Source organism: Mirounga leonina, unplaced genomic scaffold, assembly GCF_011800145.1.
Source record: "Mirounga leonina isolate KUSES-001 unplaced genomic scaffold, KU_Mleo_1.0 Mir_150, whole genome shotgun sequence".
Classification (NCBI taxonomy): domain Eukaryota; kingdom Metazoa; phylum Chordata; class Mammalia; order Carnivora; family Phocidae; genus Mirounga; species Mirounga leonina.
In genome coordinates this window covers 26486220-26512764 of record NW_023270374.1, presented here as the reverse complement: position 1 = coordinate 26512764, position 26545 = coordinate 26486220, and the positions used below count along the sequence as shown (strand labels likewise).

Sequence of the window (26545 nt, the reverse complement as noted above, 5' to 3'; positions counted from 1 at the left end):
GTTCCTCTTCAAGGACCTAAGTACTCTCTGTCCTCCGAAGCATAATTCTGATGTTTATTCCCTCCATTGTGCCATCAGTTTTCTCAATCTAGAATTGATCCTTGCTTTTGATTCCCATAGCACTTTATATTTTATGAGGCTTCTTCATATAACATCCCAGTGCACTCCAGTGTACCACATGTGTGTATCTTATCTTTATACTGGACTGCGTTCCTGATGGGCAGAAATAATAATTGGTCTTGAAAGGTGCCTGGCACAGTGCCTTGCCCCTAGTTAAGTTCTTGGTAACTGTTTGTTAGACAAGTAAATGACATATCAAATGATTTATTCATCAAGTATGAATTGAATATCTGCTTTATGACCATCACTCTTTGCCAGGTGCTGTAGAAAAGTATAAAAGAAATTGTATGATTCATTTCAGGTCTGTGTGTAATCTTTACAGGGATGAGACAGTTCTTAAATGCTAAGGTGAATGGTATAATTGTTCCTCTGAAAGTGTTTGGGTTGCCTACTAAGGTATGCTTTGGAGTTTTTCAGAGTACTGGATAGAACATGCCCCTAAGAAGCAAAAATCGTGGGTGCTCTTGTCCTCATGACCACCTCCTTCCTTGATCTTTGTACACACAAAAGGGAAAAACAAATACCCCTGCTGGTGGTCTGTGTTACTGTGTGGTACAATAGCTAATTTTTTAAGTAAGTTTTGAAATGTCCTTTCAAGGCAGTTGAAATGCCCTCCAAGAGGATGTGTATTCAGCAGTTACTGAGCCCTTGATTCAGTCAGTGTTTTCTGTTTTGTTGAGAAAAGAAAGTAAAAGGCCTGTATTTTTTTTTTTTTCCTTGCCTTAGCCCCTTCACCAAGTTTAGTCTCAAAGGAAATTCCAGCCACAATACTGCAGGGGTCTGTTGCCAGACCAGGTAAGGCATGCTTTGGAAAAACTCCGAATGGAATGGATTACATGTGAAGGAACTGCTTCTCCCCTGGCTGAAAGTCTCTCACCTCCTGGCTTCAGAGCAGACTTCAGTTGAGCAGCAGAGCTTGTGACTATTTGAGGTTATTTTCCCTGGACCAGTTTGCTGTCTTATGCATTCCTGGTGTCAGCCAGGGAACTCAGGAAGGGCCTTGCACTGCCCATTGTCTGCCTGCCACCCAGCTATGGGTGGTTTCCATTGCACAGTTTACCCTGTTCCATGACCCTGGCACCCATAGCTGGCAGCTGACTCACTGGCATATGGCAGCTCGCTGGGGTGGCAAGCGTTACTGCACTAAGCTAGTAATTGCACTTTCATGACAGGAGTGGAGGCTTGTTCTGAGAACCTCTGCTACAGTGAGGCAGCCATTCCCCAGGGAGTCCGTCATTCCAGTCATCTCTGGATGGCATTATGTTTCTTCCCATGACCAAGAAATTGCAAATAGCACTAGGGATGGTGTTTTTGGAAGATGGAGTCCATGGTAATCTGACAAATAATTGTTGTGGAATGCTGTGTCAGCTCTGAATGCACTAGGATCTTGATGGCAATAACAGCACTGCCTTCGTAGGCAGATAAATATCATAAATATGTTACAGTTTAGTCTTGCCTGGCCCTTTGTCACTGGAGGTATTGAGGGATACCAAAAAAAAAAAAAGTATGCCTTTCCCAAGGAGGTTAGAATCTCATTTACAATACAATTCACACTTGACAAAATTTGTAAGCAAAAAAATACTGCTGTGTTTAATTTTGTGGGCCTAAGCCATTGAAATTAAGGTATAACTTGTGATTTATTTTTTAAGATTTTTTTTAAAGGCATCTCTATACCCCGTGTGGGGCTTGAACCCACAACCCTGAGATCAAGAGTCACATGCTCCACCCACTGAGCCAGCCAGGTGCCCTAACTTATGATTATTTTAAAATGGGCTTCAGGTGCTTTGTGCTATGCTATGTTCTGTCGCACACTCTGAGTAAAATCAGGCCTCTGAAATGAATGGATGAGCTAAAAACATTTCAGCCACCCAGATTCTTCCTTTGCTACCAACTGTCCACATGATTGTGCTAGGCACCTGAGAAGGGTGGGAGTGGAGCGAATTATTCACAGAAGGGCTTATAGTAAAATTCATTTTTGGTAAGGAAAGAAGCAACTAGAAAGAGGAAGGGAATTCTATTTCCTGCCCCAATTCTTTACTCCAGAAAAATATGTTTTATCATATCCTACATCTAAGTCAGAATAATTGGCCGAAGAATCCTGTTCCTTTTAAAAGTTTTACTTAAATGAATCTCCTTAAAATGCCCCCAGAGTCACTAATTGCCTTCACCAAATTCCTTTGATCTGTACTTACGTGAATTATCTGTGATAGTGTTAAAGTTCTCAAAAGCACTGAATTTTGTTTCAGATGAGCAAACTAATCAAAATTTTTATGTAATCAGCCTCCGTTGAGCTGTTTTCATTTTTGAGCACATGTTACCTGAGTTTGTATGCTCCAGTGGAGCCAGCAAGGGAGCAGAGAGAGTACTCAGTGAGGTGGTATCTGTTTCATGTGGTGGGGTTTCCAAGGTTTATGGGTTAGATATGGGGAGCTAAGTAGCAAATGGGAAGCAGGGATTCCCTCATCTTGCATTGAAGATGAAAGGCTCCTCGCATTAAGGCTGTATCAACATGAGCATCAAAGCAATAATAATAATAGCTAATATTGTTATTACTAAGAGCCAGGTGCTGTACTAAATTTTTATATGTATTATTTCATTTAATCTTCTTAATTTTGAGGTGGGTAAAGTGATTGTCCCCTTTTTTTCAGATGAAGCATTGAGCAGAGAGAGGTCAAGTAATTTGCTCAAGGTTACGTGGCTAATCAGCAGTGGGGTCAGAATTTTAACCCATGCACTCTGACTTCACTGCCTTCAGGGAGGTTAACATGTAGTCAGTGGGGTAGATTAGGCATACAGTGAGTCTGCAGTGCTAAATTTTCTAAAAGGGGGGACAGGGACAGAGCTGTGGAAGTCCAGAAGCGGGAGAGATCGCTGCTATCTGGTGCATCAGAAAAGTCTTTTGGAAAGATGGAACTAAAAGCATATAATGGAGGAAGATGTTTTTCTGCTGAGGCTGAGAAAGAAGTGCCTGGTAAACCCATAGAGTGCTCATTTAAGCAAAACCCTGCTAGACAAATTACTGAGGTTTTCCTTTTGGAGGGCATTTCTGGGAGGTTGAGGAAGAGAGGAACATAATGGAGTCTGTGGGTGTTATCTCAAAGCAAAGCAATCTGCCCTCTAAAGCTCAGTGAGGAAGTCCTTTGGAAGAGAATGCATCCTGAATAGATATTCAAGACATATTTGAAGGTTACTGTCTTTAAAAACAAGTATCAAGAGGGTGGAGATATTTTAAGAATAAAAACAATCTCTTCTACATGAGAGGAAGAGGCTTATTTTACTAACCTAGTTATAGCTGGGTGAAATATGAACCAGGCAGTGTGAATTTAATTCTATTGATCCAAACAGGATTATTTCACAGTGTGGAGTAGAAGTAAAAATAGACCAAGTAAGTGTCTTATGCCCCAGACAACTGAGTTGTGTCCCTGCCAACTCTGTCTCTCTACCATGTAGGGTGAGAATCCTGTTGGACACAGAGACATGTTAGCCTAAATAGGGCATTCAGAATTCTCATAGACACCGTGCTTCTCCCAGTGGACATAGACAACAAGAGCTCCCACATCTCATTTCTGTCCTTTGTATTTTTCACAGAACTCGAGGCAAATGCTGCCATAGTCTCTGGACAAAGGTAAGATGATCATTCTGCAGACTCAGCATGAAAATGGCATAAGCCTCTTTGAAGGGTATCGGCTTTCTCATCCTTTAAACCTCTCTTCACCTTGGCCTTTTCCTTCACTCTTTGTACCAGTCTGTTTTCCCTACTAAAGCGGGGGAGCTGTTATGAGTCCTAACCCCTCAGAAGTAACATTTCTGTTAATAAAACTTGGTGGCTAAGTTTCTCCCTTTTTTGGTTGTTTTGAAAACTGAATGAGAGAACATGTTCAGCACTCACCATAGTGAGTAAATAGTAAATGTTCAGTATGTAGGCGCTGTTGCTATATTGTCATTAATAACAGTTCTTGCAACACCTTCTGAAGTACAGCTGTTTGTTCCTCCAAGCATAAGAGAGAGAACCAGGTGGGGTCTGACCCCAAAACTCAGGCCTTTTCTGTTATACTATAAGCCCCACGACCTAACAAAATGAAATACACCTGTGACTTCAACCTCATTAACCCCATGGAGAAAAGTATTATTATTTTTCAAAAGTCATTCCTTTTTTAGTGTACTAATACATTGGACGACATTTTAGAGAATCTATCATATTTGTACAACTTAGTTTGTAAAACATCTTCACAATCATTTTCTCATGTAATCCTCCTATCAGCCCTCTGAGGTGGTTATAATAGCCAACATTTATGTGAATGCATTCCATGCCATGCACTGGGCTGCAAGCCCCCTAAGTGTATTATCTCATTTAATTTTCACAGTATCTATTAGGAAGGTAAATTCTGTCTCAAAGATAAGGAACCTAAAGCTCAGAGAAGTTAACTAAATTGCCCAAGACCACAGATTTAGTAAGTGGCTCTGACTCCAGAGCCCTCACACTTATGTATTGCAGCAGACAACATGGGGATTTATAGATCAGGAATCTGAAGCATAGAAAAAGTTAAATATCATGGCCAGTAAATATATAGGTAAGACTTGACCCCTGTTCTTCTGCCTCCAAACTCATTGATATTCTGACTACATCATTCTGCCTGTATTTTTATTTGGATTGGGCTAATACTTGAAATCATTTGCCTTTCTCAAGCATGCACCAACTGTGTGGCTATAGAAAGAAGATAATCACACCAGAAATATCCTGTGGGTGTTTGTTTCCAGAGCTGTCTGAGCACTGACCATATAAATACCAGGACAGTACTACTGTGGCTTTTGTTTTGCCAGAAGAAAGAGGCACCTCTGTTAGGAATCTTTCTTCCTCAGAGGCTTTGACCATTTTCTGGGCTCCTAGCCAGAAAGCCATCTGTAACATCTCTAAAAGGATATGTAAATACCCCTTGACTTACAATTCCACCCCAGCTCCAGCCTCGCTGCTTCTTCACTTACGTTGGCTTGTGGGGCAGTGGTTAGATATAAAACAAGGTAGCGAACAGTATGGCCAGATTTCCAGCCATAGTGCCACTAGTGAAGGATCCTCAGGCAGGAGTGAAAATGGAGGGGTTAGGGATAGTTGATAGGCCATGGTTCATGCCGCTAAGGAGCTCCTGATCTAGTGGAAGGCAGAAGATATTAAAAGAAAATATGCTGTACAATCTGATGGGTGCTCTAGAATGCCAGAGACAGATTGTGAACCAAAAAGACAGAAGAGACAACTTCACTTGGGAAGTGAGGTCATGGAAGACTTCCCGAAGAGGCATCCCTTTGACCAGCTTCTTTTGTTTTCTTTGTTGTACTACTTTTGTTTCAGTTCCATGCCTTATAAGCAAATTTAATCAGCTTTTTTTCCCTAATGATTTTGACATTCATTTTTTTGAACCATGAAAGCAGTAAAAAGTTTATTAAAGAAAATTTGGAATTCAGGTCAGAGAATTAAAAAGAATATTACCAGTAAACCAGTATTCCTGTGACTCAAACAATACTCACTATGTATATTTTAGTTCATCTTTCTCTACTTCTCTTGAGAGTATGTATACAGATAGGGAGTATTTTACATATAAATACTATATCTAATATTTATATAACCTGCTAGTTAGTGTTTTTTTATATATAAGCACTATACATCATGCACACACACACATATGTATCTCACATTCATTTATATGTGGTTACATACATATACTCAACATGTATTATGATGAAAATGGGATTATACTATTCATAATATTGGTAACTTTTTTCCCACAATAATGTATCATAAACAGTTTTTATCATTAAATAAACTTACAACATGATTTTTCATGACTGAATATGGATGTGCCATGTTTTAGTTTTATAATCTATTGTAAAGCATTTAGGTCTTCTGTCTTCATTAGTATAAATAAAATGCTTTGACATCCTTGTGTGTAATTAGAGCGCTGTAAAAAGATTTGTTTCCTTAGGCACCTAGAAATGGAATTGCTGAGCCAGAGGATTACACCAGGGTTTCTCAGCCTTGGTGTTATTGACAGTTTGGATCAGATAATTCTTTACCAGGGCGGGGTGTTACACAGAAGAGCTGTCTTATGCATTATAGAATGTTCAGTGGCATGCCTGGCCTCTACCCAAAAGAAGCCAGTAGCATCCCTGCCTCAGTCAAGACAGTCATTTTAACAATCAGAAATGTCTCCAGACATTGCTAAATGTCTCCTGGGAGGCAAAATGCCCCTATTGAGAACTATTGGGTTATATAATTTATATCAGGAGTTTCTCTCCCCATACCCTTAGTAGTACTGCATATTACCAATTTTAAATCTGCATACTAAAAAAGGGGGATTGAGGTAGGGGCAATCGGTATACCCAATAGTATACTGTGAATATATCCTCATGTATATTCTATAATGTGACTTATAACATGCCATTATCTGACTATACCAGGCTCATAGGAAATGCCAGTATATATTCTTAATTTCCTAGATATAAAAAAAATTTTTTTTTCCTAGATTTTAGATACTATTACTTTTTGAAAGGGAATATTGTTATTTTAGAAAAATGGGTGAGGAGGTTTGGGAATTTTTGTTCCAAGTTCTTAATTTCTTACCTGTTTTTCCACAATTTCACGAGCAATATGCTTTAGTATTTTATTTTTACTAGTGTAACAAACTAGACTCACTCTTAAATTGTCAGTAATATAGAAGGTAATTGTGTTCATTGTCCCAGGATGGAATATTTTCTCTTCAGAATGACTGTATAGTTCCTAATCTCCTGCCTTACAAATGAAACTCTATCTGAAGAAACCTTTTTTTGTGTGTGACTTGATTCCCTCACCTCCTTGGAAACTTTGTGCTTCCCTTTGTCGGCAGTGAGCCCAAAGAGATCATTGAAAAGTCCAAAACCCCAAGCCGCAGAAACTCCCGAACTGAAGAGCCAACTGTGGCTTCTGAAAGTGTGGAAAATGGACATCGCAAGCGATCCTCTCGGCCTGCTTCAGCCTCCAGCTCTACTAAAGGTTAGCAGTGGGGTGTGGGTGCCATTGTGGGTCAGATAGAAGAATGGGATCTTTATCACCACAGCAGAGGACTTTGTCTTTCATCTTTGCTTCTATTACTTTGACTTCTACTATTTGTCCTTCCTTAGTTCGTTTACCTCTGTGTTTTCTGTGTGTATACACAGCAGCAAGCACTGTTGGGGAAAAAAAAGAACATAACAGGGCAGATTGATTCATGATCACCTGTTCAGATAGGGCCTCAATATAGCCCAGCCATTTTTCTGTGGCCAACTCTCTTTTCCACTCCTCTGGCCTCTACTTTTCTCTCCTCTCTCTCAGCAGAGACTCTCACCTCTTCACAGAGAAAATAGAACTGCTTCAGCTCTTGCTACCCAGACATAAATCTACCAGGATCCTCCTTTGCTCCTACCATAATAGAGCAGCTGTCACTCCTCAAGTCTAAAGCCAGTTCCTCCACTTGGGCCTCTTTGATCCCATCTTTTCTGACCTTGTCAAGAACCTTACCAGTTTTCTCTCCTCTCTTGACTGATGTCTCCTTTTCGAATGCACGCTGTCCTTGACTTCTCTGACCTAGAGCTCTTGATATCGTTTTCTACCTCTCTGACTTCTCCTTCTCAACCTCTGTACGCAGATAGTAGATGTTGGCTTTCCTCATACTTCGATCCTGAGTCACCCTTTCTCTCCAACTCTTCTCTCCCTAACTGATCTCACTCATGCCCCACTTTCTTAGTTACAACTTTTCACAGACAACTCATGAATTTGTACTTCTAGTACAGACCTCTAGAAATTGTAGACAACTGCATGTACAACCTTAGCAGGACTTCAAATTCAACATGTCTGATTTCACCCACAATGTCAGGTCATTTGCCAGTGTTCCCCACCTCAGGGAATGGCACCACCATCTGTCCATTGGGCACATCCTCCTTGGCACCTCTCCCTCATCCTCACATCTCTCATATCCATCACAGAAAGCTGCTGATTTTATCTCAGGTGACCCAAATTCATCCACTTTGCCCCGTCTCCATTGCTACTCCAGTTTAAAACCCTTCAGTGATTTACATTGTAATTAGGATTAAAGTCTAAAAGCACCAACATGGACCCCAAGTTTCCATGTGGTCTGGCCCCTGTCAGCCTCTCCCAGCCTCATCTGAGTTCCCTCAGCAACTCAGACATGCCATTCTCATCTCTTGTCACAAGCCTGTGTGTATGTTACACCCATTGCAGGGAATGTGCTTCCCTCTTCCTTCTTCTCTTCTCCTCATGAACTTCCTACTGTTTTTACCTAGCTCCCTGGTCACTGCTATGAGAAATCATAGCATCATGTTCTCCTTCATAACATCACAGCTGTAACTTTATGTCTATTTATGTGATAGGTAATTAATCTATGCACTCTGCAAGGGCAGGAGGTGTCTGGTTTTGCTCACCATTGTATCCTTGGTACCTAGTATGGTGCCTCATGCAAAGAGGTATATAATCAGAAATTATTAGTAACCATCTATCAGATATATATTTAGTACTTATACATGCCAGGCCCTGGGGAATATAAGAGTGAAAAGACAGTCTCTGTCTTCATCATATCAGTTTTATGCCAGCCAGAAAGACTAATACCGTGTGTTAAATGTTAAATGTTGTGATAGCAAAATTACATGGTACTGTAGGAGCATGTAGCTGGGATGCTTTGTTCCTCTGCCAAATCAGAGGCGGCTTTCTGGAGAAAATGATGTTTAAGCTGAGACCTGAAGAATGAGGAGGCATTATGCAGGCTATGGGATTGAATGAAATATTCTAGGCAAAAGGTACCCAGATCTGAGGAAGGGTACTTCATCTCCACAGGAAATGAAGCTGAGCTTGAGCAGCTCACATTAGGCAAGAGCTGGGATCCTGGCCAAGTGCCTGATATCAGCAGCGCTGCTGAGAAACAGTCAAATACTGTTGGGATGCCAGCCTGAAGATGAGGGCAGGTTCTGGTGCACCAACACCAGACACTGACCTGAGAGCTCAGCTGTCATTAGCAGGTTGTGCTTCTGGGCCAGAATTTCACGAATCCTCACAAGAGCCCCTGGGAGTAGGCCATGGGTCTACAGATCACAAATAGGTGAATGTATAGAAGCCACCTTCTCTGAGCCCATCAGAGAGGAAGCGGTCTTCGTTCCTTCCCGGGTGTCCTGAATATACCACCGGCAGGGTCCTCTTTGGTGTCCCCACTTTGATGCAGAGAGGGAACCAGCTACTTTCTTCGTTCTCCCTGGAATCCTCTCCGAGGCAGAGATTTGTTTGGAAGGAAGCACTCCTTTCAGTAAATTGAATACTATTAGACCACCACAGGGAAGATTCCTGGAGTTCTATGGGAAAACCTGCTTCCCCTCAATTCTTTGTATTCTTTTGGCCCCTCACTTTCCCAAAGGATCAAGGTCCTCTAGGCTGTCGAAATGGTGTGTAATTACCTTTAAAGCAGGAAACAAGTGGGGGAAAAAAAGGGCGGGAAACAAGTGTTGGCCTTTAAAGATGTCACACACCAGATTTTTGGAAACTTCACCTGAGCCCAGACCCTCAAGATAATAAGGGTGTCATTTACAGTGTACCAGAAAGAATCAAAGGAGCAGCTGGGACAGTTAAGAGATACCCAAATTAGAGCCGGTCTGTAGAGAACTGCCAGCCAAGCAAAGATGGAAAGCTGGAACTTATTTTAGAAAGGGGTAGGGAATAGGCTTGTACACTTAAACTGGACATTGTCCCAAGGTGGTGGTAGTCATGTTGGAATGCCTGCCCCATCCCTGCTCTGAGGCTTAACAAGTGGCTTAGGAAAAGCCCTAATGACTTGAAAGCTTTGTGATTTTGCATGGAGGGGTGCCGGATAAGTGTCTCCTGAAAGGATGTCAGAGCTCTGGCCAACCCCAGGAATCACAGTCATGTACAGATCTCCACTTCAGCCTCAAGCCCTCAGGCTGTCAGTTCTGAACTCCTAGAGTAAGTTAGGTTTTAAATCCAAAATGAGTGCTATCACTGTTTTGATTTTTAAGGGTTAAAGCTCTTGGATCCAGATTATAGAATAAATATGCATTTTTATTTGCTATGCAATATGCTATGTTGTATCCAGAATTCTGAACCAAAGTCATAAAATAACTTTTTGTGATCATATTTGAACCCATACCCTGGGAATGATCATAAAATATCACAGTGGTTTCCAAAATCTATGCAACACCTATTTGGAGACATAGTAGTGCTGGGTACCTGAAACATCTTTCTGCAGCATCAGTACTTCTTAAAGTTTTGAGGGGGGAAAAAAGGTTTGCCTTTTTGCATTCATACAGTTTCGGTGATATATGCACAAACAAAATCAGAAACAGTCTGTTGTTCATGAGCATCTTGAAAGCTGAGAAATATGAGCAGTTTATAATGAGAAGTATTGGTACATTTGTATTGTCAGAGAACCAGTGACATTAACCATGCTCCTGCTGTGGGAACAGAGTTTGCTTACGTCATGCTGGCCAAGGCCTGCTGTACAGCCAGATTGGAGCAGGTGGGACAGATTATTTCTGGGCAAGTCCAGGGAGGCCCACATGGTTGATAGGTCACTCTCTAACCTGTTGTTTTGGTTTTGGTTGTTGGGTCCCCCCACCCCACTTTTGATTACAGACACAAAAATTGGCTCCCACAAATCAGTGAGCTTTTTTTTAAATTATACTTAATCAGGTGTGTTGTTATAAAATGCAAATGAGTAGTTCTACTTCCTGACATGATGTGTTCCCTATTAACATAGAAATGATTTGTCTCGTTTCCCTTATCAGTCTTTATTTACTCTTCTGTTCATAATAGGTTTTGTTATATTTTCTTTCATTTTTTTTTTTAAAGATTTTATTTATTCATTTGACAGAGATAGATACAGCAAGAGAGGGAACACAAGCAGGGGGAGTGGGAGATGGAGAAGCAGGCTTCCCTCAGAGCGAGGAGCCTGATGCGGGGCTCAATCCCAGGACCCTGGGATCATGACCTGAGCTGAAGGCAGACGCCTAACGACTGAGCCACCCAGACACCCCTTATGTTATATTTTCAACTGGGAAAAGAGATCAGTAGTTAAAAATGAAGTTTAATGCGTAAGTTTGAAACCAGGGAAAATATGCTAATATGAAGGAAGTTCAGAGCAACCTATAATCAGCAGCAGCTTTGGATGTCCCTGGAGTGCCTTAAGATGCCTCTGACAATAAAGTGGGGTGATAGCCCTACCGTACCCACAGCCTGTGACTTGAGAAGCAACAATCTAAAAAAACAAAAAAAATTAATCTTAAAATGGAAGTGTTACTGTGGAAATATAAATGAGCATGATATGGGAGAAAACTCTGAACAGTAACTGCCTGAAACTGCACTCTTGTAGCATCATCATTCAGAAACCAGCCATGAAAATTTTGAAAGGAGATTTCCAGAATTTCTTTTACAAAAAATAGAAATCTTGGCTAGAAGTAGTACAGTAAAAAAACATAATGAAGTGAACAGGGCCAAAGGTCATTTTCTAAAAATCCTTGAAAGGTAAAGGTAAACTCCAAATAACAGAAGATTTAATAGACCCTGTAGGTTTGGCCAAATTTACTTACGGTCAAAATGAGGCAACCAGGGGGGAGAAAATGCCCATATCAAATTATAAATGTAAATGTTCTCCAAGGATATATATGGATGGCCATCTGAAAGACTGTTATTGACCAAGTTCTTTACCATATAGTTGGTTCAAAATATTAATATAAATGGTGTTACTATTAGTCTTTGAACTACTTTTATATCTGTGAAGACATTAATTTGTAAAATCTTTGGTGGTTTAAAAAATAGGATTTTTCAACAATATATATAATTTTTATTTTGGTAGTATGGTATTGGTTATGGGGTCTTGGGAGTGGGATTATGCACAGTCAGATAAGGTAGGCATCCTTTAGGAACAGACCTGATGTACACCCTGCATGTACCATCAGCCACTTCATTACTTCCCTAGAATTCCTTACCATAAAGAGTTTACCTCTGGATTTTTTATTGTGTTCAGTAGAGTAGTAAAAGTGGTAATATTTTAGAGGAAGTATAAAATTGAACTACAAAAACAAAAAAAAACTCACCTTTTTAGACATTTATAAAGACATCAAAAGTGACATTGCCCTGTGACCCAGATTGCCTAGGTTTATCCAGGGAAGGTGATAAAGAGACTTCAGTATCAGGTTGATGCAGTTTTTTTCCTTCATGGAAGTATAAAAGTACACCCTACACCATCTTTCCCACCGCTAACCCTGGTATCTAAAAGATTATTTTTTTGCAGTTTCTAACACAAATCACTTGTTTACTCGTAGTCCCACTCATTGATTGGTCTGCAGAAGCAGAGTCTGTCTGCCAGATCATTGGGTGCTGTGAAGCAGTGACAGGTGGGAAAAGGCAAGGAAAGAGGAGGGGGAGGGAGAGCCTGAGGTTGCTTCTGCACCTTCCCCCTTCTCACCTATTTTCCCAACCACATAGGTGTTTCTCAGACACCACTTGATCCTTCATATCACAACAAAGGAGAAGCTCTCAAAGTTGGCCTAATTAACAGATATCTTTCTAAGGATGAACACTCAAGACACAACTCTGTAGGGGCGCCTGTGTGGCTCACTTGGTTGAGTGTCCGACTCTTGGTCTCAGCTCAGATCTTGATCTCAGGGTTGTGAGTTCAAGCCCTGCATTGGGCTCTGCACTGGGTGTGGAGCCTACTTAAAAAAACAAAAAAACCCACAACTCTGTATATTTTTATTCAAATGATAAATTTACTACAGTGAAAATGAAACTTAAGAGTTGGACTAGGGAGTTGATCATAGGGAACTTTGGGGTGTGTGAGACTCTTAGTTTATTTACACGGAATTAAAGAAGACAATTATCCGCATCCTGTCAGATAAACTGTCATCTGATTAGCAGAAGACTAAGGAGTAAATCAGAGAGAGACTGATTCTTCTACCACATGGCACAAGCAGCATGACCTTCCAGCAAGAAGATAGACATACTGAAATTTACACCAACAGAAGCCCAAAAATATTGCACTGGTCACTTCTTGGAAAGTCATTGAGACCTTCTTAGCAATTACTATAGCTAATAGTGACATTTTCGCTTTTTGCATCCACATCTTAAGTTTGGGCTTTCAAAATATGATACAAAAGAAAAAAAATTGCTTAGAACACTGAACCTAACATGCAGCATCAGAAAATTTAGCCTAGTTTCCAGAAACCAATAAAATTGATTCATACATAGTACTGTGGTAGAAAATATTTTCTCCTTGATAGGAAGTAATTTTAAAACGTTGATTTCATATTAAAGCCAAAAGATCTATGGAGCAGTATGAAGAATGAGAGTGAATTTTCAAGATCAATAGAAGATTTTTTGTTTAGAGATTTTATTTGTCAGAGACAGAGAGAGTACAAGCAGGGGGAACAGTAGGCAGAGGGAGAGGGGGAGGGAGAAACAGACTCCCTGCTGAGCAAGAAGCCCAACCTGGGACTTGATCCCAGAACTCTGGGATCATGACCCAAGCCGAAGGAAGACACTTAACCGACTGAGCCACCCGGGTGTCCCAAGATGAACAGAAGATTTTAAAGAAATGTTTACATTTGGAGAGCTTCAGGCTATTCATTGTACCCTTCTGTAGAAGACTTTTGTGAGGAAGGTTTTCTTTTTTAAGGTTTATTTATTTATTTATTTTAGAGAGAGAGTACAGGGGGGTGGAGGGGCAGAGGGAGAGGGAGAGAGAAACTCAAGCAGATCCCATGCCGAGTGCGGAGCCAGATGTGGGGCTCTATCTCAAGACCCTGAGATCATGACTTGAGCCAAAACCAAGAATTGGACACTCAACTGACTGCACCACCCAGGTGCCCCATGTGGAAACATGGTTTAAATATGGAATAAGATTGAGATGATTGAAGACACTATGATAATACAAGAGGAAGTAAAGGAATTAAAACACGCTTGTTCCGTTTATGCCACTGTTACTCCGTGTATAAGTCACTCAGTTCCCCACTCTTCCATGAAGCCTGCAGGCTCACCTGGGCTCAGAGCAGGCTGTGGCTTGCTCTAAATTGTTTCTATGCCTATATGTATCCACAGCCTTGCTATTCCTGGCTAGGCCACAATAGATACTTGTTGACCACAGGTCATGGTCATATTATTTAGAGACTTTGACTATAGTAAGGCAAAAAGAGTTACTGCAAAACAATGGCTTGACTCCAAAAGGGATCCAGAGACTTTTTTTTTTTTTGCACTCTGGCACAATTTACCACTTGCTTGTAGCAAGACTCATTGATTTCTCACAAAAGCACTCCGTCTGTCATTTCACTGGGTGATAAGAACTGGTGATGGAGGTTGTAGGGCTAATTGCCCAGCTCAAGATGCTCCCCCTACCCTGCCACTTTTTCCAGCTGTGTATGTGTGCTTCATCTCCCACCACCTGTGTCAGACTTCCCCAGGAACCAGGCCCTAGCATAGAGAGCCAGGACCTCTTCCCACAGAAGCCTGAGACCGTCTCCACACTTGAGTGCTCCTTTTGAGGCCCTTCGATTTATTCAGAGTCCAGTAGGGCCCCACTTAGACCAGCCCTACTTCTTGTGGACTGCCTAAACATCACTGCCATAAAGAGTTGCCTCAGCTGAGCATGTCCTTCCTTTCCCCCCACAGACATAACCAGCGTGGTGCAATCCAAGCGAAGAAAATCCAAGTAAACAAGCTGGACGGCGGCTTGATCCTTGTAAATGTGTGTGAATTTTACAAAAAGCAATTTTGAGCTGTGACTTTTTAAAATCCATTTCTGTACAGTTAGTCATTTTAATAATATGGCCCTTTTCCTAGTCCCTGCAACCTGTTTCATAAAGTGCAATGGGGAAAGCAGAGTTGTTGAACCCTTTTGGTGTTGCAAGATGAAGTTCAAGGTTTCTAAAATATTGCCATGTATTGAGAGGAGCTAATGCGATTATGTTACTAGTTTTCATATTTCCTAAGCAGCCTAGAGTACAGGGTGAGCATTTTTAGATCTTCTAATGATGTATTGTGCTGTGGAAGTTATGTGTGTGAATAGCAGTAGTGGGAGCAAAAGGAATCTTCTCATTTGGAAATGTTGTAAATAATTTTATTATATAGTGTTTTGGATGTATTTGTTGTAGAAATGGACCAGTGAATAAAGAGAATCTAAGGGTTTGTACAATGTGAAATACTGAATGTGTTAAATAAATGTCATTGTCCTAGAACATAAATGTATGTTATTGGTAAGGGATTATTGGGTGAGCATGCTTTCTTTGGACCATAAATGAGTAGGAACAGCTTCTTTGTAAATTAGAATCCCACCTTGTCCTTACTATACCTGCTTTGAAGAAACTAGCCCTTTTCAGCACTGTACCAGGCACTTTGATAAATGTTGGTCAAATTTGTTTTGGTTGCAAATAACAGAATCAACCTAGGATCAAAGACCACCCAGGATTTTCGAGGGACAGGAAGCCATCGGTAACCTAAGATGCACTTTTTCTCCACCTCATACATCTGTTTCTCCATGCACAGAGTGTTTTGTTTGTTTGTTTTGTTTTTTAAAGATTTTTATTTATTTATTCATGAGAGACAGAGAGAGAGAGGCAGAGGGAGAAGCAGGCTCCCAAGGAGCAGAGAGCCCGATGCGGGACTCGATCCCAGGACCCTGGGATCATGACCTGAGCCGAAGGCAGACGCTTAACCATCTGAGCCACCCAGGCGCCCACCATGCACAGAGTGTTAACAGTCTCCTCCATTCAAGAGATAAGCCCAGACTGACTAGCCAGATTCTTTGTAACAGCATCAAGAATCGAGCCCACTTTAGGTCAGCTTTCCACCTTCAGTCCAATTCTATGGTTAGGTGAGGCAGCTCCCACATAAAAGGGGTCATTTTGTGTTACATACTTGATTCACTTCAAAGATGCCCACTACTTTCTACCCTTCGGGGGCCCTATTTCTCATCTGTATCAGGCTTGGGGCTGGTTTCTCATCAACATGCCCAGGTTTTTCCCTTTCCTGGCTCAATTCCTACCTAAATATTATAGTCTCCAAACCTGCTGCTTCTGCCCCCACCCTACTCCCAACCTTCAGGAGACTCTGATGCTTGGGGCTCTGTCCTTGGCTTGGTCTGAGCCTCAGCCTTCTGCTGTATCTTCTACAGCTAGACACAGAGTCTGTCCCTTCCCCTGCAGTGTCTTCTTGCCCTTACCAGAACCTAATGCCTGAGACCAAAAGGATAAGTCAGTGACTCTATCATGCTCTCACTCTCATCTCTGTTTCAACTGTCTTTATATATGTCTTGGGTTATAAGGATCCTCTAAAAGTAGTTATTTATGAGTCAGACCCCACAATTGTCTGGCTCTGTTCCCAACAAGCTTATCTTCTCTCTTCTTTCCATGTATGTATGACACACAACCAGAACCAAAGCCAGCCTAATAATAATCCCTGTGCCAATACTGTGCTTGAGATTGCAAAGTGCTCTACTCAGACAGAAAGCATAATGTGCTTTAAATAGATTTTTATTTTTCTTTATATTAATTTTTTTCTCCCATAGAGGAATAACATTAAAATCTAACAATCAGAATCCTGTTAAACACATACACAGGCATGCCACATGACTGGATCGAGGTGGTTGTGTCCTTGAGTCTGTCAACATGTCACAACATGGTCAACCACAGTCTTCTCATTTCAGCCAGTCTCAACACAAAACGCCTATGAGGGATACACTCAACTTGGTTCCATGTGGAACTAGGTGGCAAAGCAAAAGGGAAGATACAAGGGGCTCCGATGTGTCTGCATTCAGTCCCCTCACATAAAGTCACATGGATCTGAGAAGGCATCCAAGAGCTCTAGTGGGGTCCTTGTTGCATCTAAGACATTATAGGTCAGAACAAATTGATCAGGGTTCCAGGTGGGGGTCGGGGAGCAGGCATACCCCAAAACAGCAGCAAACTGCATTCATACACACATGGTACCCTGCTGGGGCCAAACTGGCAAAAGCTGGAAAGTGACAGCCAGCTTGAAGGGAGCACTCAGACGTATTGAGGAATTACTATAAGTCGCCCTTTGATGTCTTGGGTCTGACTCTAGAAACGGGTCCCTCTGACATACTCAGTTTTGGCAAAGTGCTGGTAGTATTGACATTAATTAATACAAACTTCTCCACGGTCTCTGAAAACATCAGTCAAGACGGACTCTCTCACCCCCTCCTGTCTAAGGTTGCATAGGACTTTGTGAATTCAGGTTTCCTCATGTATTCAAGTTCTGTGGTTTAAGAAAAAATCCTGAAGCATGCTCAAGGTGAAAGGCACATACACAGTCAATACAGTATGACGAGGTCTGATGCTTCAGGAGTCAGACTAGCAGGAGACTTGAGTAGTGTTGGTTCTTAGAAATCTATACATACTCAAATGCTACAGAATCTACAGGAAACTACGAAAACACATGAGCCTTACCAGCCAGGTGGTGAGATTGCCGAGTTCTAGAACTACAGGAGCCTCCAGAAATGTGTGTAAGGGAGAGGCCTTTTGAAATTTGAACCAAATGCCCTATAACTCACTCTTCTCCCCACCCGCCCCAGAAGGATCATGGGGACTGCCCAGGACTGAACCTCTGCCCCAGCTGGCAGCAGAGGAGTAGGCAGGAAGAGTTGCAGGGAGCTGAAACTCCTCTCAGAAGTGCTGAAGACCCTAAGCTGGCTGTGAAGTGACCACGGGGTAGCTGGAAGAAGAAAAGCAACTAGGTTGTAACTGCAGGAGAACCTTGGCGAGAGAAGCAAGGTTGTCAACTACTGGGGCCCTAGTGGACTGGCATAGGGTCTTTGATCTGCCTTTACTGTAGATTTGGTTTACTCTGTTGGATAGGAGACCCCAAAAGGAACTTCCTCTGTCCCCATCCCAGCAACCATGGGGCTACCCCCCTCCCTTATCCATATACCCAACCTGAGGCTTGGGGCTATAGGATCAGGGAGGGCAGCTGCCTTTACCCTCATGGGATTGCAGTTTTCCAACCAAGCCTCAGCTTGGTGGTGAGGCCAAGAAACCTGGAACTGGAGTGAGGGGGAAGACCTATGTTAGTATGTAACAGGAAATCTTAAAAGTTTCAAGGAAGAAAGAGCAAACTAGAAAAGGACAGAGGAAAAGGGAAGCAACTCGGGGTATCCCAAGAAGCTGTTGCTGGTGTGTGAGCCCAAAATTCACTCCCACTACAAGAAGGACAACACTGTCTGCCTGTGTCCCCTCTTGTCTCACCCAGGGATTCTGGTTCCCTCCTCCAGTCACTTACTGGAGGAGAGGGCAAGGGGAACCACAGGGCACCCATTTCTCCCCATCAGACTAGGAAGGAAGAGCCTTGGGGGAGGAAATGTGAGGGCCTGACCCTGGGTAAGAACTATTTGGGGAATGGGCCAGTGGGGCTCCTGGCTTCCTATCCAGGAGTGTTTATGAGTCATCCTAGGCAGTGTGTGAAATACAAGGCCAGAGGCAACATGAAGGCTGAGCTGTCCTTCTTGGGATGGCTTCACCCCACAGCTTGTCCTTCCCAGCATCATTCTCCTGCATTCTTACTCTGGGGTGTGCACTTACCCTGCCTACAAGCCCTCTGGCCTGCATCTCTCCTAAACTAGTTCTAGCACCTTGGGCATGTGAACAGATGGCCAGGATGGCAGGGTCTTGCCCAGCCTCTACTCCTGGGGTGACATGTTGGGGATAGGGCAACAAGGTACTAAGCCCTTCAGACTCAGGGGTGTGCAGAGGGGTGGATTTCTAAAGAGATTTGGGAAGTGGGATTATAGGCAAGGGAAGTGGGGGCAGACTTCAGGCTCAAGCCCAAGAGGAGGGCTTGGCCTCTCTGAGCAAGCACAGTGCCAGTTCCCATGGTGCCCTGTTCCCTACAGCTTCTTAACCTGTATGTCCTATGTTTCCAGTAGGCTGCCTCTTTCCCTCGGTTCCCTCCACCTTCTCCCTCTAACTCACAACTCACAGTCCTGTTCTACATACTTTATCTTTCCAGGCCTAAACAACTCCGAGGGGAGAGGGAGGAGGAGACTAAAGGCAGAACCCTTTGGCCTCAGCGCCCACTCCCCCATCCATTTGGGAGGGAATTACTGGGAATGAATAAGGGAGCAGGAGTGAGCGTAGTGCCAAACATGAGAATGGGTGAGGCTTGTAAAATGGGACTTGAAGGCGGGGAAAGAGCTAGATGTGGGAGAAGAGATTAGTGGAACAAGGAGTGGGCCAGAGGTACAGGACCGGAGGGCAAGGATGAAGGGGAATGTCAAGGCAGAGATGGGGACAGGGACCAGAGAAGGAGGGAAAGATGGAGTGTCAAGGGGGAAGGAAATGGAGGATTAGATGCCAGGCTCGGGGTCGGAGGGTGAAGGACAGGAGGGGGTTCAGAGGCAGATCAGAGGATCAGGGGTGGGAAAATCGAGGTGGGGGAGGGGGGCTAGCACCCCACCTCACTTCAGGAGAAGGGAGGTTGTAGTGTCCCACCCAGGTGGGCTGCGGGCGCTCCTCGAGCAACACACTGGCTGCGGCGGAGGGGCCCGACAGGGTCAGGAGTCGGCGAGGGGTCTGTGGTTCGGCCGGAGGACCCTCAGTAGTTGAACTGGCGCTGGCACGGCTGGTAGACGAAGCTGCCCTGGTGCTTGGGCCGCCGCGAACGGCTCTCGCGGGCGCGGTTCTGCCGCTGCACCACCTTGGCGCTCAGCGCGTGGCGCTCCGCCCGCTGTCGGGCCCGCTGCAGCCGCCGCGCCTGGCCCGCCTTCTCCAGTAGCGCCGGCCGCGCCGGCCCAGGGGCGGCGGCGTGGTGCAGGACCCGGGGCTCGCGGCGGGCGGGCGCCAACTCCCTGCGGGGACAGAGCAGGGCTCGGTCAGGGCCAGACACTCCGCCCACCCAGTCCCCGCACCCTCGCCCTGGCACAGTGCTGTCTCTGCTCTTAGCAGGGCGCCCAGTGCCCTTCTAGTGGGTCCCAACCCTTCTTCCGAGCCAGCCTGGAGATGCCTCCTCCGTTCTAACCCCTGCAACAGGTAAACCGGACTCCAGGGAGGCTCGGCTCCCAACTCCAATTCGGTTCTAACCTTCCAACCCAGCCTCTGAAAACCCCACCCCTTCGGCGCCCCGCCTAGCCCTTCCGCCAAACCCGCCCCAAGCCTCCCAGCTCTCTCTCCCAGGCCCCGCCCGGGCCACGAAGCCAGGCCTCGCCCTCTCTTAAAGCTCCGCCCCTTTCCCCTCAGGCCCGCTCCGAGCCTCGTCCCCGCCCCCGGCCACGAAGACACGCCTCTAAAGGCTCCGCCCCTTCGGTGCGGGGCGGGCTCCTGGGCTCGCTCCCCGGTCTCCAGGTCTCCAGGCCACGTCCCCGGCCAGCTCACCCTTCGCTAAGGTCGCCGTCAGGCAGGGCAGCGTCGGGGTGTGGGGAGGGGGGCCCAGGCTCCAGCACTATGGTGCTGCCGGTGACGTAAACGGACATGCTGGGGTGCTCGATGAGGAGATCCTCCAGGGGGCTGCTCTGGAGGCGGGCGGGCCCGAGTCCGGGCCCCTCTGCAGTAAAACAGGCGGGAGGGGTAACAAACCAGCTCTCGTCCATCAAGGAGGGCGCGGGCGGGGGGCGGCCTGCGGGGGCAGGGGCGGCCCCGGGGCTGGGTGGAGCCGCGTAGCTGTCTACGGGGCGCGGGAGGGGGAGCCATGCGGAGGAGGGGGCGCAGCGGGGAGGGACACACACACACACCGGACACAGTGGGGCGGGGAGAGAAAGGGCATCGTTAGTCAGACCCGCAGCCCCGCCCGCCGCGCCCACGGGGCACCCACGGGCCAGGAGTCTCGACTGGCTGCCCTAGGGCACGTGAGGTGTGGGCCCCAACGCTGCGCTGCCAGGAGACGGCCCGGGCTTTGCGTGGGATGGGGCCCTGTTGCCTTCAGTGTCACTGCCTCGGCCCCATTTGCCCAGTAGGCCGGGGAAACTCCCCAGTGCCTTAGCAGCTCCCTTCCCCTCCGCTGCTCGGCCGCTTGCCCTTTCACAGGCCCAGGAATCAGAGTCCGGGCCCCCGACCCAGGCCTCACCCGGCAGATCAATAATGAGCCAGCCGTCCACTTCATCCTCCTCGGAGACCAAGGCTAGGGGGCATTCCGGGTCCTCGGGGGGAGGGGGGGTACTGAAGAAGAGGCTGGTGAGGCGCTGGAACATGGCCGGGGATGGAACGGCCTCAGGGGGGCGTCCTACGGCAGTGTAGAAACCTGCGAGGTGCGGAGGAGGAGTCAGAGACCCCACCGACTTTAGTCACTACCCCCGACTCCGGGCTGGGGATCCCACCCCCAGCCCCCAGAGCACAGTGAGAGTACGACAGGGATGTGTGGGGAAGCTCTGCGGTGTGTGCACGATCTGGTAAGTCCGCCTGCTTTCAGGCTTTTTCTATTTTCTCTGTGACCTTAGGAAGTTATTTAACTTCTCTGTGCTTTAGTTTTCTCATCTGCCAAATGCCAATGATAAAACACCTTCCTCTGGGCCCTTATAAGAATTACATGAGCTAATAAATATATCCTCCTCTGGGCTCCATTAAGAATTAAATGAACCAAACACAAGGTGCTTAGAGCCATACTCGGGCACAGAGTAAGCATTCAATAAACGAATCAATTCGTTATTAATATTACTGCATGCTCTAGGGACATGGAAGGAGTGATATATATATGACCAGATTCTATCAGGAAAGGTCTCCAGAGGGTTGGACATCCAAGCTGGACCCTGAAGTTCTCCAAGCAATGAAGAAACTGTCCAATATTGTGATTACTTATTACCATCATCATAATATAGCTAACATTCATGTGCTAGGTACTGTACTAAGCACTTTACCTATATCACCACCAGTACTTCTCACAACAACTCTAGGAAGTGGGTCTAATTATTATCCCTCTCTTACAGGTGAAGAAACTGAGGCTCAGAAAGATAAGGTAACTTGCACAAAGTCTCACAGCTAATAAGACACAGGTTGGATTTAAACCCATGCTATCAGATTCCAGAGGCAGCACCCATAATCACTATACTCCCTTGCCTTTGCTGGATTAGACATTAGTCTAGATTAGGCGTTTTTAACTTGGTGGCCAAGGTGTTTTTCTGGGAAGAAGTTTTCATCATGATTTCCTAGCATCACTCCTTGACCCCAAATACTAAGAACCACTACTTGAGCCTGTATGGCTTGAAAAGTGCTAGCTGGCAGAAATCCCACAGAACCGCCACCATGTGATTGTACAGCTCTCATTTGTGTCTGTCAGACAAGGTTCTAAGATCCTGCTCCCTTGGGCCCTCCCCCCCTCACCCTCTATACCTAAGCTCCTGCTCAAGGGCAGCATTCTTGGCTAGGGGGAACATCAGGTTGCCTGGCCCCAGAGAAACAGCAGGTCAGTGGGAGGTGATGATGAAGGGTGGGCCTGTCAGACCCCAGGAGCCCTTAAGGATGAGCACTGAGGGTTGGACCAGGACCCAACCCCTCAAATCAGTCCTTCCCTGGATGAAAATGAGGAAGGAGACCCCCTGGTCCAGGAATGGAGACACCAAGGAGGTGGCTATAGATCTGCCCTTCTCCCCACTTCAGCCTACCTTAGGACTAGGCCTGGCTAGGAGTCCCCTGGATGTCCCAAAACTTCTGCCTCCACATCTGTCCCCTGAAGATGGTCAACCATTTTGCTACTGAGACACTTGTCACCTTCCTCTAGGGATGATTCCACACTTCCTGTAGAACTTCCTGGGGGGTATGTCCACTTTTCCATTCCCTGGAGGCATTCTACACTTATTGCTAACCCACCTGAGGTTTTTGGGTTTTTTTTTTTTTAAGATTTTTCTTATTTATTTGTCAGAGAGAGAGAGAGCACAAGCACGGGGAGCGGCAGGCAGAGGGAGAAGCAGGCTCCCCGCTGAGCAAGGAGCCTGGTGCGTGACTCGATCCCAGGACCCCAGGATCATGACCTGAGCCAAAGGCAGACGCTTAACTGACTGAGCCACCCAGGCGTCCCCCACCTGAGGTATTTTTATGCTTGTTGCTACCTCTCCCATTCCCTGGGTATGTTTTCACACTTGCCACCAGAATTATTCCAACCTCTATAAACTGAGAGTATTTCCGCATTTGCAGACCCACAGTGGGCTCCAGAAGGAAAGTGTTCCCTGGGTGCTGGCTTCTCTGGTGGGAGATCTACAGAGATTATAAAAGGTTGGGCACCCCCAACTAGGGTCTGCCCAGCACAAGCCACATACCCCAACCCATCTGTTAGCCATAGGGAGTTAGTGACTCAGTTACCAAAAATCCAGAAAGGTTGGCCCCTCCTGAAGGAAGGGAAGATTGGAGCCTTGATGAGGCACACCCTCCTTGCAACAACCTACTACTTCAGTGGGAAGATGAAAGGGAAGTTAAGAACTGTTGCAGGCCCATCATATTCACCTGGCCCATTTTACAACCTGAGAATCCGAGGAAATAAGTCTATCCAAAGACATAGAGCTAGATGGTGGCCAGGCAGGTGTAGCCCCGGGTCATGAAACATCCAGTCCAGAGTATACACAATCAGGAAAGCCTCAGCAAACAAGCCCCAAAATGTAATGATGCAGGAGCAATAGGGAGGTCAGAGAGGAGTCAGAACTCAGCGAGTCACTTCTCATCTCAGAACCCCTCTGTCCATCTGTAAAAGGGCTTGGAGTTCCTGGCACCAAGATTCACCATGCATTTACCAGAGCACCCACTGTGCAGCAGAACCTGCCGTGGGTCTCCTGTAATGACACACAGATCAAGGTAAAGGCAGCCCGGGCGGGGGGGAAGTTCCCTGCCTGAAGTCACACAGCAAATAAGTGACAGAGCCAAGAGGGACAGCGCACCAGCCAGCCAGTGCCCGCCCCCTCTCATGACCACTAGGGGAGCCTCCCGGATTTTCTTTCCCATCTTTGCCAGCTTCCTGATTCTCACATTCCCAGCCCTGCTCCAGGGGGAACCATTCCCTTTAATAACTACAGCAGCTGTGCCCAGAATAGCACTTGAGCTCCAAGCCATCTCTACCCCACCCCATCCTTTAGCAAAGCGGGCTGGGGTGGGACTCTTGGCCCAGTCTCTGGGCCCATCCACTTGGAAAGCCAGAAGCTCTCCTTCTCCTACTCGTTTCTCCTGCCCCCCTCTGTGAGCAGAGAGAGGGGCAGCACAACCCTACTCCTCACCAGCACTAGGCCGGGTCATGTCCTTCTTAGCAGACAATGCTGGGGGTTGGGAAGGTAAGAAAGGGCCAAACAGAGGCAACTCTCACCCTCCATCCCACCCCAACATCAGTCCTGGAGACACCCTGATGCAGCCAATGACTCACCTTTCTGTGGTCCAAAGAGCTGGGAGGCAGTGATATTGGGCTCTGGGACTCCAAAGTACAGAGTGAGGGTCAAGGCCACAAAAGGGGACCCCGTCTCCAGAGACCTCCTGGAAAAAGATCCAGGATTGAGGGGACCTAGGAGCCCCACCGAATTTGGATGGTACTGAGCCTAAGGTAGAGTCAGTCCCCAGTGTTAGGAGGATGTGTAACTTGTTACTTGTATTGAGTTCCTACCAGGCATGTGCCGTGGCTAATGCACCTGTCATTCACTCAGTAGTCATGACTCTAATTGGCTTCATGACCTCGGGTAAGCAACTTCCCCTCTCCGGGCCTCAGTTTCCCCTTCCATGAAATAGAGTCTAAGACCCCTTGTTTGGGGGCTGGGAGTGACATCAGCTAAAGCGCGGCGCACAGCAGTGAGATGTTACAGTAGTCCCGGGGTGCAGAGCTTGGAGCTGGAGAGAGGGTATTCCGCCATCTGGCGCCGCCCCAACGACCTAGAGCTGGAGCTCTGGCTGCCCCTGAACTCCTGAGGACCACCCGCCCCCCGGCCTAGACCCACCAGCGCCTCCCGAACCCAAGGAGAAAGTAGGGAATCGGAGGCCTGACCCCAACACCTGGGTTAGCCTAGGGAACTGCCGGGGCCCCTCCGGTCCTGCTGCCTTTCAGCGTCCCTCACCCGTGGGCCCAGCCCCGACCCAGCGCCTACTGGGTCACGGGAGGACAGGCGACCCGAGCCGGGGGGCGGTGCCGGCCTTGGTGACGACTCAATGTCATATGCAAATAGGGAGACGTCACGGTCTACCGGCGTGCGGCAGCCAATCGGGAGATGGGAATGCAGCCCGGCGGCCGCGGGCGGAAACAAAGACCCAGGAGCAGGGACCGCGGGGCGTGTCTCCGGACGCAGGACCCCCCCTGGGCCGAAGCCGGTCGGGACTCACCTGGGGGAGGGAGCGGTGAGGCGGGCGGGGGGCTCTGAGGTAGATGTGCGGCGGAGCGTCCGGGCGTCGGCGTTGATCACAGGCAGGGCTGCATCGCGGGGGCTGGACCGGGAGGCCGCGGGGCTCCGCCTCGGAAGCTCGCAGCTGCTGCGCTCGCCCGCGGAGCTTTGAGACTGTGCGGCCGCTGCCGGGCTCACTGCACAAATTGGAAAGTTCTAACAGCTGATTGTGACGTCACAAAGGGGCCCGCCCGCCTCGCGTCACCGGCCGGCGGTGCGGTGGCCAATCCCAGGCTGCGGATGCCCGCACCCCACCCCCCTCCACGATTCGCTGGCTAGTGGATCCTGTCCGGGAGCCGGACTCCGAGCCTCGGGGGGCCTCCCGGAGAGCCCACTGGTGCAAGCTTCGACTCCTTGCCGCAGGGCGACCCACGGACCTCTTAATGAGGAGGGTCCCCATTCCCTACGAGATCCCCATCTTCCTGCATTCCGTCCATACATCGCAGCGCCCTCACCCATCCCACTGTCCCCCGTATCCTTTCGCCGGCATCCTCTATCCTTGTCCCCCAATCTGTACCCTTTCGTCAACTCCACACCACGTCCGTGCACCTGCATTCTCCCCACCAACCTTCTCCCAGCTCTCCCTCCCTCTTCTGTCTCAACTCCTCACCTCTACACATTCTCTGCTTTCCCACTGTTTTTTCTCAGCTGGGCAGGCATGAGAGAGGTGGAGGACATCCCCTTCCCTGGTTCCAGGGGAGCACCGGGCAGTGTAGAGAAACTGGCGAAGCTGACGGGAAATTTTGCCGAGTAGGACTCGGAGAGGAATCGTCCTGGGCTGAATAGCTCATCTAGAGACGGCTCTGTACTGGAGCGTTCATACTTTAATCCATATTGCTACCAGGGCTGGACAGAAAAGTGACAGGACAAGGATTATTTGTCCCGATTTACACAAGGGGAAACTTAGGCTCACACATCTCACTGTCAGTATGTGGATTCATTTTCTTTCTTAATATTTTTTTTAAGATTTTATTTATTTGACAGAGAGAGAGACACAGCGAGAGAGGGAACACAAGCAGGGGGAGTGGGAGAGGGAGAAGCAGGCTTCCCGCGGATCAGGGAGCCCGATG

At 46.7% G+C, this 26545-nt stretch overlaps 2 protein-coding genes across 9 annotated transcripts in view; one reads left to right on the top strand and one right to left on the bottom strand.

Moving 5' to 3' along the window:
* NCOA6 (nuclear receptor coactivator 6) overlaps window positions 1-15374 on the top strand; it is a 102741-nt gene extending 87367 nt beyond the window's left edge. For 4 of the 6 annotated variants that reach the window (XM_035006159.1, XM_035006158.1, XM_035006160.1 and 1 more), the window contains 4 exons: window positions 847-915; window positions 3709-3745; window positions 6996-7141; window positions 12466-13569. In XM_035006159.1, the coding sequence (XP_034862050.1) occupies window positions 847-915; window positions 3709-3745; window positions 6996-7141; window positions 12466-12650 (437 nt within the window). In that variant the 3' untranslated portion in view covers window positions 12651-13569. Of the gene's footprint in view, window positions 1-846; window positions 916-3708; window positions 3746-6995; window positions 7142-12465; window positions 13570-14806 lie in introns of those variants that run through there. The other 2 variants (XM_035006163.1, XM_035006162.1) reach the window with 1 other exon arrangement.
* Window positions 15375-16644: 1270 nt separating this feature from the next.
* Window positions 16645-25734, bottom strand: TP53INP2 (tumor protein p53 inducible nuclear protein 2). 3 transcript variants are annotated; one of them, XM_035006156.1, is made up of 5 exons: window positions 25417-25734; window positions 24476-24582; window positions 21206-21379; window positions 20518-20806; window positions 16645-19994 (listed from the first exon to the last, which is right to left on the bottom strand). In XM_035006156.1, the coding sequence occupies exons 3-5, from the start codon at window positions 21327-21329 to the stop codon at window positions 19742-19744; spliced, it is 666 nt and encodes a 221-aa protein (XP_034862047.1). In that variant the 5' UTR covers window positions 21330-21379; window positions 24476-24582; window positions 25417-25734; the 3' UTR covers window positions 16645-19741. The 3 variants fall into 3 exon arrangements, with proteins under 3 accessions (XP_034862047.1, XP_034862045.1, XP_034862046.1); XM_035006154.1 differs by lacking the exon at window positions 24476-24582; XM_035006155.1 differs by lacking the exon at window positions 25417-25734 and having other exon boundaries at window positions 24476-25360.
* Between the last annotated feature and the right edge of the window lie 811 nt (window positions 25735-26545).